The sequence below is a fragment of the Ascaphus truei genome, chromosome 2, assembly GCF_040206685.1.
Source record: "Ascaphus truei isolate aAscTru1 chromosome 2, aAscTru1.hap1, whole genome shotgun sequence".
In the NCBI taxonomy this organism is placed as follows: Eukaryota; Metazoa; Chordata; class Amphibia; order Anura; family Ascaphidae; genus Ascaphus; species Ascaphus truei.
The window spans coordinates 201,912,337-201,925,925 of record NC_134484.1 but is presented as its reverse complement, the minus strand read 5'-3'; the positions used below and the strand labels follow the sequence as shown (position 1 = coordinate 201,925,925).

At 40.2% G+C, this 13,589-nt stretch overlaps 1 protein-coding gene across 3 annotated transcripts in view; it reads left to right on the top strand.

Annotated features, from left to right (window-relative positions):
• MYLK4 (myosin light chain kinase family member 4) overlaps positions 1-13,589 on the top strand; it is a 159,728-nt gene that overhangs the window by 89,735 nt on the left and 56,404 nt on the right. Inside the window, exon 1 of one of the 3 annotated variants that reach the window (XM_075585824.1) lies at positions 12,086-13,053. The exons of the other annotated variants lie outside the window; for them this stretch is intronic. Within the exon in view, the coding sequence (XP_075441939.1) occupies positions 12,352-13,053 (702 nt within the window). The 5' untranslated portion in view covers positions 12,086-12,351. Of the gene's footprint in view, positions 1-12,085; positions 13,054-13,589 lie in introns of those variants that run through there. 3 annotated transcript variants of the gene reach the window in all.

Below are 13,589 nucleotides of genomic sequence, written 5' to 3'. Positions count from 1 at the left end.
TCATACTACCTCCTAATCTTCAGTATTGTAGAAGAAAGAGGACTAATACATGGTCTACACATAACCAGAATCAACGTTATGAAGCCTCACTGCCTGAGAGGAGCATATCCATGGGACTAAACCATCTACAAACATCCACACAAAATAATAGCAGTCCATATTAGGAATAAGGAGGATCCCCACCACACATCCAAAAATGAATGAGACTATGAGGCATTTTCTAGTAGCTGTGAGTTGTGCACATCGGTGCGTAAAGAACCGTTTGCGATCGAATTTTCAGGTTTTTGTTATTCAGTAAACCCTTCTCGCATTTCCAAACCATGCAGAAAATACATTTTTAGAAGCGGTTTAATTCCGACGGTGCAAATCTGTGCGGAGTGACCATAAAGCCTCAAACACGCATTTGTTTTTTAAACTGGCTGAATTCTAGTAGCACCATTAAGTGCAAAAGGGAAAACCACTTCTAATAATGCGCATTTTTTTTCTCGCCACTTCAAGGCAACAAAAGGTCATGCTGTGAAGTGGCTGCAGGCTTTTAACACTTTGGCCAAAGGGTTTAACTAAATGACCCTTACTCATGAGAATACTGACATTGAAGTATTTAACTATGTATTTTGTCACATTGGACGTAGCATTGAGTATTTTTGTCTTTTGTTGTATACATTTGGCCACGCTCAGTGGCACTCCTTGTGGCACTCCTTTTGACACACACACACACAAAAAAAATATATATATATATATATATATATAATGTGGTGGGTTCTGGGATTACAGTTTGCTGGGATTATGTGTTCACTTCAAGGCAAGAAAGAGAGAGAGTCCTCAAAGTTCTCTCCAAATTACACTGAGTGAGACAGCGGTCCAAAAATTATGAGATATGAGCTATGCAAAGTATATTTAAATGAATATTTTCTCATAAAATATTCCCATAATACAATAAGAATATCTCCCATGTACCTTCAGGTGTGCTCCTTTTTGAGCACAGGTGTCTCTCCCTATGTTATTTGGAGGGAGGTTTGAGGGGCTATATAGAACTTGGATTCCACTAAATCAGCTGTCTCTGTCTCACTCTCATTGTTTGGCTAGTTTTAATCTGCTACTTACTGTATGACCATGTCAAAGCGCGAGGACTAACTCACAGTTACTAGACTATGCCCCTATGATTTAAAATTAGGACCCCTTCAGAAATGCAATCTAATTAAAGGAGCAGGGCCATTTTATTGCTTTCTGCTCATTACGATTCTCTCTAGGTAATTTGACTAGTCAGAAGTTGACAGAAGTTGTCTGATGTGGCTCCTCTATCTTTTATTAGGGAGAATATTAGAAGTCAGTAGCTTGCAGTACGAAGAGTTCAAATATTACTCCAAGAATTCGTTGTCACTAGTCTGTTCTGTAATTTAAGGGATTTGGGGCCTGCAAGTTTCTAGAAATTCGTTATTGCATTTAAAGGAGGGATTGCAATGTCCCAATCAGTGAAACACATGTGCAGGAGTTCAATTACACATATTGTACTGCTCGGTTAGGACACACTGCACCTTAAAATGAAATGTTCTGCACCGCAATAAAACACCATATTAAAATTAATGGCTGTGCTAAGTACACTGGTTTAAACAGAAATTACATTGTAAACTCTAACCTTTTCCAAAGGCTTAAATACATTTATGGAAATGTATCCACAGCTAATATGACCTGTAAAATGAATGGATTTAGGCCCATATTTACAAAGCGGTGCTATGCCATTAGACACTTTCCGGTACCGGGAAATACCTTATGGCCATTCAAATGAATGGTCTATAAGGTGTCTTCCTGTGCCGGGGGGTGTCATGTGGCATAGCGAAACTTAATAAATATGTCCAAGCCAAATAGAGTTTCATTAACACTCTTCTTACTATTGACTCGCAAGAAGATTTTATATATATATATATATATATATATATATATATATATATATATATATATCAAATAAAAATATTACTGTATGGTCATTTCCATGTCTTAGACAGGTCTGCAACCCCACCTTTCACCATTATCACCCAGCACACAGAGCACTTATATAGTGTGTGCTCATTTGCATGTCATTTCCCAGAATCCCTTGCTGCAGTGGGAGCACTGTATGCTAGGTGATAATGGTGAAAGGCAGGGTTGCAGACCTCTCTAATACATGTGAATGTGCTCACAAGTGATATTCTTTATTGGCTATATGCAAACGGTGGAGGTTTCTTCTCGCCTTTTTCACCCACCATAACTTAATTATATATATAGCACATATACATATACATATACATACTGTATACATATATATGAAAAAAGAAAGAAAAAGAATCCCATCAAAAGCACTCTAGCAACCATGAATAATAATAGAATTTATTCAATAGAAAAACACATAGATTACACAATATAAAATTAAAACAGTCCCCTCAGAACCCCCCAAAAAACATGAATTCTGGTAAATGCACCCTACAATTGGATTGAGTGCATACTTCAATGGCACCAGAAAATGTAAATAACCTGCTCATATAACCCAAGACCGGCCGGTCAAAAAAGAGGGTTAGTGAAATTGGACACTGAATCTATGAACATAAATAATACCACTCAACAACCAAAGTAAGATTGTGTATAAAGTAAACACAATACTGGAACCATACTGTATGAGTACAATATACAGTGTTCGACAAATCTATACATTTGCTCGCCCCGGGCGAGTGGATTTAACCCCCGGGCGAGTAAATATTGGCCCAAGCAGCACACGTTTGGTACTAGGTGGCGAGTAGATTTTTTTGTGTGGCGAGTAGATTTTTTGGTGATTTGTCAACCACTGCATATATATATATATATATATATATATATATATATATATATATATATATATATCACAGATGACCTAGGCGCAGAGATATAAACAAAAGGGAAGGAAAAAAATTAAAAATAGTGTATCTGTGTACTGTAGGTAAATATGATAAATAAATAAGAAAAGCACTTCCAACTGGAGATGGTATAATTGTAGTAGTTCATGTAATGAATGCTAAGGAGTATAGGTGCCAACATATGAAGCTCTTCAGCAGATGCGGTAATGGCCAATTAACTCAATACTCCACCGCTTCCACAGGAATTAAAAATTCACTCACGCGTCACCATCTAATCCAATCCAGTCTCGCTGTCCCTGGGACAGTCAGCCCTAGCTGACGAGTGCGCATATCAGCGTTTCCCCTAGTCAGCACATGTGAGGCGGGTCCTGTGAGGAGCTTTACACATCATTATCATCAGGATTCATTCTATGTATAGGCTGAAGTTTGGAGTCAGCTACTGGTCATTTACCGCATACTATTGCCACCTCAGGAGGACATCCAAGGATATATACGTTTCATGAACAGACTGTATTAACCCTCAACAGACTTTCCTTATTTCTATTGGCTACAGCATCCACCTAACCTTTTTTATTTTAATATTACTCATATCTATTGAGTTTTCTACTATTGATCTTGGTCTATATATGTCTGATTTTTATTAAAATTTGTATTACTTAGGCTAAAGGGATTTTGTGCTCTTTCTGTTAAACGAAAAGGTCACTGATCTGTTTAATAAAGTCAGTTGTGTCTTTTATATACAGTATGAGCCCATCTTAGCTACTAGTGGCTGCATATAAAAATCCACAAATTGTGAAAGGGGGTGGCATAAGGACCCCCAAGCTGAGATGATCGGTCTGCCCGGAGGCGTCACACTATTTTTGTGTATCTTCGGGAGGGTATATAACACTGGCATTACCGGATATTCTTTAGTCAGGAAGTTGCTTGTTTCCTCTGATATCCAGGTGTTGTTAAGCCCAATTTGGATGATGCCATCAATCTCCCTTTTGTACACTGCCGTCGGATCACCAGGTAATCGTCTATAGTGTTGTTCCACTGAGAGCTGTTGCTCAATCTCTTGCTTGTAATAGAGATAGTTCAGGACAACGATCCCGCCACCCTTGTTAGCAGCCCTCACAATGATCTTTTGATTATTACGTAATGTTTTAAGTGCTGTGTATTCATCCATGGATAGATTGTGGAAACTGGTCTTTTGATTTTCAAGACATTGCGAGTGTCTTTGGTGAGTAAATTCATAAAGATGGCAATGTTTGGATTAGTTGAATGAGGATCGAAGGTGCTCTTCGGTTTTAAAGGATTTAAATTGATGCCACTAGATGGATCAGACATGCCTCTCTTCGAAAAGAAATCCTTCAGTTTAAGATGTCTGTGTAGTCTATACATGTCTACCTCCCATTTAAACGCATCCTGTGTGTGGGTGGGCACAAAGGATAGACCCTTCTGTAGGACACTTGTCTCCGCCGCAGTAGACGCCAGACAATGACATCAGAACGGATCGTTCTGAGTACAGGATTGAATTTCCTGCTTTGGGGGAGTGTTAGACACGAACTCCTTGCAAAGATTGGTTGGAGCTGTGAGATGACCAGGTGAGGAGCATTTTGATATGGATTGGGTGCTGGTGATTGGTGTATGTGGTTTATGTACACTTGTGGTGGGGGTATATATGTGGGTCACTTACAGTTGATGGTTGCACGGCCCTGAAGAAGGTCTCCCTGTGGGACCGAAACTTGGCATTCGTGTAACAGTGTGTTTTCTAATACATCACTTTTGGATTACTCCTTGCTGTATGCTGTCTCTTTTATTGGTTCATGGACTGGTAATTATGCTATATATATATATATATATATATATATATATATATATATATATATACATATACACACACATATTCAATGCCCATTTGTTTCCCATTGTTTAACTGCTTTAGAAGTTCTTGAAATATCGGACTTGTCTCAGGCCCAACTGGATAAACTGCTTAATCCAAAAAAGCTCTAGGGAATCCTCATAATCAGGGTTGAGAGCAGTGACAATTGTCCTGGAAGCTATGGAAGGCCCTCTCAGCAGTCTACACTGGAAGTTGAACCGGACCAGAAGTCGAGCCCAACTTCTGTAACTGGCCATCTGGCTGGGCACACCTACCTCAGTCATTAAGCTTTGCTCACCTCCCCTCCTCTGCCCAACTAGGCCTGCATCCCTCCACTGCCTGGCTGGGCCTTTGTTCTTCCCCACCAGCAGATGCCACAGGTTCAACACCCTCCCCCTCTCAACAACCCAGGGTCCAGGTCAAAACTCTGCCTGGGCCAGGTAAAAGCTGTTGTGGCCCTGCTCATAATAAAGTGGATAGGAGATTAAAAAATGACACACCTATTGGGTGCTCATTTGCATGTCACTACCCATAATCCTTGTCTGCAGTTTAACCACAATGTGGGTGCATGAATCTTTATTTGAAACCAGGCACAGTATACCAATTTTTTCTAAGACATTTCTACCACTGTATTTCCCATGTTCAGTAACAGAATAGCCAATTATTAAAGGACTACATGGTGCCAGTTGTTATACAACTGACACATACTTTTTCTAGCTAGGCCTGCCACAATGATGCTTTCTATCTGACAATAGTAACAAGTAAGAGAGTCTCTGTTTGTTTGTTTGTTTGTTTGTTTGTTTGTTTGTTTGTTTGTTTGTTTTCTTCGGTGGTGTACAGATTATGAAAGCTAACCATGGACCTTGGTAGTTTTAAGTATTACTAGGATCTACAATTTTTTTTCCGTATGAAAAAAGTTAGACGTTAGATAAAATACTTTGTATTGCTCTAAAATCCGATATGTTAATTGTCAAAGGATTTGCTCTAAACACTAGCTACTGGAAGATGTTAGCTAGTTTTATTTCTTGTTATACTGTAGGTAAAGTGAGGTTGATGGGGTCACGTTAATCTAGCGTTATCACAAGTGAACCGAAGCCACTTGGACACGTCATGTACTTAATATAAACCACCCTTAAACTGATCCCCGGGAGGGGATGGACATTTCAGAACAACCTACAGTATTACTTGTACAGATGACTTAACAATGATTGGAATGTGCTGCATGTGCCCTGCAATTTAGCACCTGCTTCTGAGGGTCTTCACAGTAAAGGAAAGAACAACACATCTAAGCCTTTCGCAAAGGAGATGTGGGAAAGTGATTAAACTATGCACAATTAAAACAACAATATTGCAGTTACTATATCTGCTAAAGAATCTTTGTTACAGCAAATATGTCACCATTTAGCTCCCAGACAGACTAACAGTGGAGTCAGGTGGTCTACGCACTTGAGCTTTCATTTATAATTGTCAATGCTATTGGCATCAGTTTACTGTACAGTATGTGGTGCACTGTCTGGTGCTTAGACACACAGGAATAAGTCCGTATAACAGAAAAGAGGAGAAAAAAAACTGAATCAACTGGCAAAGTACCCTTCACCTGGCGGTTTCTCAGCAAACAGTACGGGGTTTAGTAAAATAAGGATAATGTTGAATCAAGAGTAAACCATTCAAAAATACAGCATTTTGATGGGATTTTTTTTTTAAAACAAAGGTAGGCATTCACAAATGTACTTTCTAATTAAAGCAGCAATCCTCTCACACCTCCCTCCCCTGAAGCGTATACGAGTGTAACTCCTATAAAGCTTGTTCCTGGCTCCTTGAGCATGCCCTGCTCTTTTCTTTTGGATTAATGTGAAAAATGATGATGTGCTTAATCTCTAGCTCAGAGGTTACTCTGGTAACCTTTAGACTGCATTGGGTAGATTGCATGTCCCTGATGGTGTATCAGATTTAAAAAATAAAAACAGCTTTGCAAATGTCAATGAAGTGACATGATATTCCACTGGATTTCTAACACATGTGATTAACTGAATGATTTGATTTTATAGGCTTTGAGAGGATTGTTTGGGTTTTCATACCGCGCGTCATCGCTATCCGTGGTTTATGATCACACCAATTGTTTTATTGGGGGGTGGGGGGTGCTATGTTAACTGAACCTGAAAATCAGCGAATCCTCTGCGACAAGGGACAGTTTTTATAACTGACTGTAGAGTGACAAGATGAAGGATACTCAAATATTTGAAACATATTTAAAGATGGCTTCTGGGCCTCCAGCCTTGTGTAGCGAGTGAATGGTGATTGCTTCATCTCAGTTTGGCTGATCAGAGCTGCTCGATTTTTCATAACTCAAACAATGTTAGTGTGATCCTGTGTGATCAGATCCACACACTCGCACTGACCCCTGCAGGTTCCTCTACAATGTGCTATGGACATGTGACTGTTAATGGACATGATAGCAGCCAATGATAATGGTTATGGAAGAGGAGTCTGGCCTGCAACAGTTTGTACTCAACGAGCTCCCACGGTGTGCTGACACCATCACATAGCCAATGTACTCAGCATTGGGTGTTTAGCACACCACTGACACTGATTTACACCCAGTCAGCGTTATTTGGGATTGTATTATAATCGTATGCGATATGTAGTGATCCTCGGCTGAGGATCACAGGCTGCCTGAATTATTAGGGCTACAGTAGTATCACCCATATACCGTGTCTGTATCTTTCTCGCCGTTAGACTGTAGGACACATGTGGTCCATTAAGTTATCAATAGGGACTCAGGCAACCCCACCTCTGCAATAGTCTGAGAGCTAAAATTGGAGGGTTTACATTAGAAATAAGCCATTATTAAAATGTATTTATTTATTTTTATTTATAATTTTTTTACTAAGTAATAAATTGGGAGTTACCACTCGTTTTCATGTATGTCCTGGGCATAGAGTTATGATAACAAATACATGGTTACATAAGTGACACAACTTATTTATCTTCCAGCTCTGACCACTTAAATTACTGGGTTTAAAAAAAGAAAAAAGAAATGTGACCTGAGTAGGAACGCGTGGCACTAGCATGCTCCAGCTGTCCCCCAGCATGTGCACTATCATTTATTTATTTTATTTATAAAATGTTTTACCAGGAAGTAATACATTGAGAGTTACCTCTCGTTTCCAAGTATGTCCTGGGCACAGAGGTATGATGACAAATAATAATGGTTACAAATACATAGTTACATAAGGGAACAGGCTTATACATTATATACAAGACATTGCATGCACAGTTAAAGATAATATATGCTATCATTATCAGATACATGCAGATGCTGTATTCGCAATCTCAGTTATAGGGTGTCTTCCTTTCCCATGAGGCAGTTTAAAGTATGCAAGATGGTTTTCTGCAATTTGTGTCATTAGATTCTTCTAGTTATGCTTCTGGACGATTTCCACATTCATCTGGGATTGTGTAATAGATGAGTAATACAGCCATGAACATAGGAAGTTGAAATAAGATCTCCATCCCACATCTGTGTGGTAGAAACGTCCCATAAGGTGAAGCCATTAAAAAAAATAACACATAGAAACAGGGAGCACCTAATTTAGGAAGATGGCTTTGAGGATTCAGTGTGTGCATAGCTCACAGGTTTACCTAAGGCTGCGGCCCCAGTGTTCACGACTGCACGCGTTTCAGCCGCGACCTGTGGTCTGCGGTTGTGCTTGCATTGAAGAGCCAGAGATCCAACCGGGGGGAGGGTGGTGGAAGCGTGGCGGGGGCTCGGCCATGATGTCACATGGCTGGTTCACCCTCATTGGCTGAACCGCAGCCGTGTCGTGGCCAATGCTCGGCCGCCGCACAAAAAAGAGAGAAATCTTGTCTTTTGGCCAAGGTGGTCGCACATCATGCCTTGTGCGCGCAGGCACACACGCCGACTGGGGCCGGCCCCATAGAGGTCTGTGACTTGTGTGCATCGCGCACGCCGTCGCGCACAGAGCCGTGGCCACTGGGGACCTAGCCTTAGAAGAAAGCCTTCAAGATTTGTGCATCAGGTAAAGTAGCCACAATTTCTGTGCAGGGAATGTTATATGTATTGTATGGTACTGTACATGTTAGTCACGTGTGTAGAACTGTGATTCTCAAACCTGTTATAAAGGATCCCCCAGGCCACATGTTTTGAGGATACACAAAGAAATTGCAAGCAAACATGACTGCTGTATCGTGATAGGCAGTACTAACATTTTCTGTTGCAGCTTTATTATTGAATCCTTTGACATAATATGTAAGTAATAATCCCCAAAGAACAGGGCATTACTGGCCAATAATGCCCTGGCTGGAAGAGTTTCAGTCCAGAGGCAAAGCCGAATGATTTTAACCAAGCAAGGGCATTATTGGCCAGTAATGCCCTGTTCTGAGGGGATTATTACTATTATAGGCTAAATGTAGGCTTATTTTTAATTTTATTTTTTACATTTTTCATTAAAAAAAATAAACACTATTGTAGTCATATTGATTTTTATCTTATTATCGTCTACATTCTTATGCTTTTACTGCACGTGTTTATTAAAATGAAATTGTACATACACACAGCCCTCCTCTATATACATACTCTGTAGCTCCCCCCCCCTCTATACACACAAACACGCATACTGCTGCGGCCGAGTTTATTCGAGCATTTGCCCGTTCTCGGCCGCAGTAGTTACCTGGCGCGCGCCGGAGGGTGCCGGGCGCGCGCCGAAGCAGCGGAGGAGAGGCCCGCCGATCGTGGCTTCCCCCTCTCCTCTCCAGGTCCGCCGGGTCCCCCGGAACCCCCTGCCGCCGTCCCCCACATCGCGGGACACCAGGGCTCCCTCGGGGAGCCCTGGACGCGCGTGCAGGGGGCGCAGGCACCCGATGACGCGTGACCGCGCATCGGTGACGCGCGGCACGCCGAGGGGATGCCACTTGCAAGCCGGGAAATCTCCCGGCTTGCGGAACTGGCCACACTTCAATAAAGTGTGTCGCCAGTGTACACACTCTGCAGCTCTCCTCCAACTTATACACACAAAACACACACACAAACACAAAACAGTCCCTCTTTATACCCACAAACACACTGCCGCCCCCCTGTAAACCCACAAAACTGCAGACAGACACACACATCAATAAAACACACTCTTCAGCCCTCCTCCACCCACTGAAGACACACACACTACTGTCCCATTCTACACCCACAAAGCATACTGCAGACACACACACTCCAAAAAACAGACTTCTGCCCCCTCTACACCCACAAAAAACACACCAGCAGCCCCTCTCTACACTCACTGCAGCCCCCCTGTAAACCCACACACCAACACAACACACAGCTGCCCCCCCCCCCCCCAGACCTGCAAAATACAAAGCAGACAGACACACCCAAACACACAGAGACAGAGACACACACACACACTTCTCCACACTACCCTGTGCGGAGCTCTCTGCAGGCAAGGTGGGGGAGGAGTCAGTACCTTGCTGCTGCCTCCTGTCCAATCACCTCCCCTGTCTGAGAGCTACTTTCACTCTGTGTGTATGAGAACTGAAAGCTGATTGGCTGAAAACTTGGCAGTATGCCATAAATTCCAGACCATTACTGAATGATTATGACCGGAATTTTAACCAATCAAAGAGCAGGGATTTCCATAATGCCCGGAATTTAAAAGCTTTAGCATATAATATCACCAATCAAAAATTAACAAATTAACATATGTTTTTCAAGGGACAAATAGAATGCTCTGTGTCATAATTAGCAAAAATGTCAATGTTTGCTACATTATAAGAAACAGAGTTTATTGTGACATTCAACACTACTGAAAAGTGTTACCCTTTTTTTGGGTTACCCTTAAACAGTATGTTAAAATGTGTCAACTCCAGGCTTTTATTGTGTTGTTTTCCATTTCTGAATGTTTGTATTGGCTGTGTTGGCTGCCTCTGTGATATGCTAGTTACATGATATTTTTTGTAACTTATGATGGTAGCTAAAGATAGGCACTGAGCAAATGGTAGATAGACTTACATTTACAGCAATTTTACCACTTTCCGGACATGCCAATTAACTATCTAACATTAGATAATGAAAAGGCCTAATTCTGGTCTTCAATTTAACATAAAAATCAACATATTTTTTGATTGAGTTGATATCACTTTTGAATCTGTACACAAAAATAATCTGCAAACACATAATCAGAAGGTTTGTTTAAACTTTGCAGCGGTGAAAGAAAGTGCTCCACTAAAATAAATACAAATTAAAACTAAAACATAATAATGATATGAAAATGTAATGCTTTTAAGGGTCCATAAAAAAATAAAAAGCAAGGTTCTGCTTTTGTTTTAACATTTTAATCCTGATTGCATATTTTATTGGAAAATCAACTAACGTTCTAAATTGGCCAAAAACATATGGGATTATGCATGAAAGCAATTGTGAAGCAAAATTGATACGGATAGTATCTTTTTTCATTTTGTGTGTCTTAGCATCCATGAATCTTTGCTACACTTTTGACACATGCAGATCAGTTTACGAGTTAGAGAGTGTCAATTGAGAATAGTAAGGGAGGTGGTATATAAGTATATGAAAAATGTTTTTATCAAATTTTCGCATTTCTAGGTCAGTAAGTGACATTAAATGATTTACTTGGAGTAAATGAAAATCAGGTGGATCTGAGGCTGGGTAAACGTCCTTAGCTAACAATTCATGTCAAATATATACAGCCAGAAACCCATTATTATTATGTTTGATGCAAATACAAGCAGAAAAAATAAAAACCATGATGATGTTCACAAAAAGGATTTTTAACTGAACATTGGGGGTTACTCATAATAGTCTTCCGCTTGCAAAGCTGGGACATTACCAGTGATAAAGAATTGTGCCAGATCTATAAAAGGCAAAACTCCCATTTTTTATAAAGGGGTTACTTTCCTTAGATAAGAAGCAAATGTGTCTGAATTTAATGTTAAAAATCCCATCTTTACTACTGTCTTCCTTTTCTTTATCTGCATTCAGAATTGGTATATTCCGTATTTGCCCCACAAAGGGGGACTAAACTTGATGTGGATGGAAGGTTTCAATGCAAACGTAATAGCAGCTTTAAGTTGGCATTTACATTTTCCATCCACATCAAGACCCCATTAGGTAGCCCTTATTCTTTGTACGTACCAAGATCATGTTGCATAAAAAAATGCATAAATCTGACAGGCAAGAACAGGGCTGTCAAAGAGTCTATGCAACTTGAGGCTTCTCAAATATCTTGCAGGCCTTATGCTGTAAAAATTCCAATGCAGTGGAATATACCCGGTCCCCTGTCCCTTCTGACGTCAGAGAGCAGAGTGCATTTAGGATGCACAACATTTGCCTCTCTCTACACTAATTCTACTTGAACCAGTTGAAAAATGGGCCATATGTTCTTTCCAAGTCAATTTTCTTTCTTCTTGCGGAACCTGTTGCGCACTAGGATGTTTTTAAGTAAGAAAAACAGCATCAAAGGAAGATCAGATATTATTTTAGACTGATCTGCAGACAGCTGTGATTTACTGAGAGGACAACAGAGAAGAACACTTCTTGTAGCTTCATCTTCTGAAAACTCAGCAGACTATATTTCCACTGACTAAGCGTTCAGAATGAGCACTGCCAGTAGGAAGGTTTCTACATCGTCCATGGTGACCTCTCTGGCCAAGAGGTTTGATCCAAATGCTTTACAGAACAACGGGCCCACTGCTGCACAAGAAGCTGCACAAGGAGCTGCACAAGGAGCTACCCAAGCTCACTTAGTTTGCAAGGACCCTAGGACACCAATGACCTTAAACAGTATGGACACAAAGTTCGATATTCTTAGCCAGAAAATTGACAGTCTCTTAGTGGTGCAGAACAATGTAGTTAAGAAACTGGAATATATTTCACAGGATGTTGGTGGCATTGAAAAAGACCTTGAAATTATAAAATCAGACACCACCAAGACAGAGAAATCATATCAAATACAAGAGGACAAAGAGAATACTTTAGAAATGAAGGGACTTTTCTTAGAAATGACCAACAACCTTTCCTCAATTAATAAATACGCAGAACAACAAGCAAAGAGACTGGATGGGGTAGAACAAATATTGCTTGGCACACAAACTCTTATCAGTTTTCTTGTGGAGGGGATAAAAATGTCAGCAATCTTTGAGTTTGTCCAGAAAAGACAGAATCCTTCAAAACCACCCGGGGGTGATAACAAAGTGAAGAGTCAGAAAGATAAAGGTAATGAAAAAGGTAAAAACGGTAGTCGAGTACGGGATTACACTAAAAGGAGAAAAATTCTGGTGAACAAAAAAAATGATAAGGTGAGACCATTCCATCCGTATTCTTTCTGAGTGCCAGCACAGTACTGTATAACTCAAAATGTGGCCTCCCGTTACTTTGTAAGTAAAACCAATTATGCTGCAGTTATGTAATAGGTTATTGTGGGGTATATGTACTGTGTCGCAAACTGCTTTTTTTGGCTCATGTCAAACTCCATTTCAGGTGCGCCTGTGTGAGCCTACAGTATGTACTAGCTTGCAATTCCCCATCTGCGCAAGCTGTGTCAAAACTTATTTTTTTCATTTGTTTGGACTGCGTTTGGGGTGCAGATGTAAATAGTATATGCTAAAAGAAAAATTATGTTCACCATGAAATCAATTAAATGTGCGTCTAAATCGTCCGGCCAAGTTTAACTTGGCATGAACCCTATAATGACTGTTAATAATGTTAGCAGAAAGAACTATGTACATGAACCTAAAAATATATTCAATACGTATGGATTTTTCATTATATAGGTTAAAAAAGTAACTTTTTTTTTTTTACAGTGTGGCTATTATAAATTATATGGCACAAATAA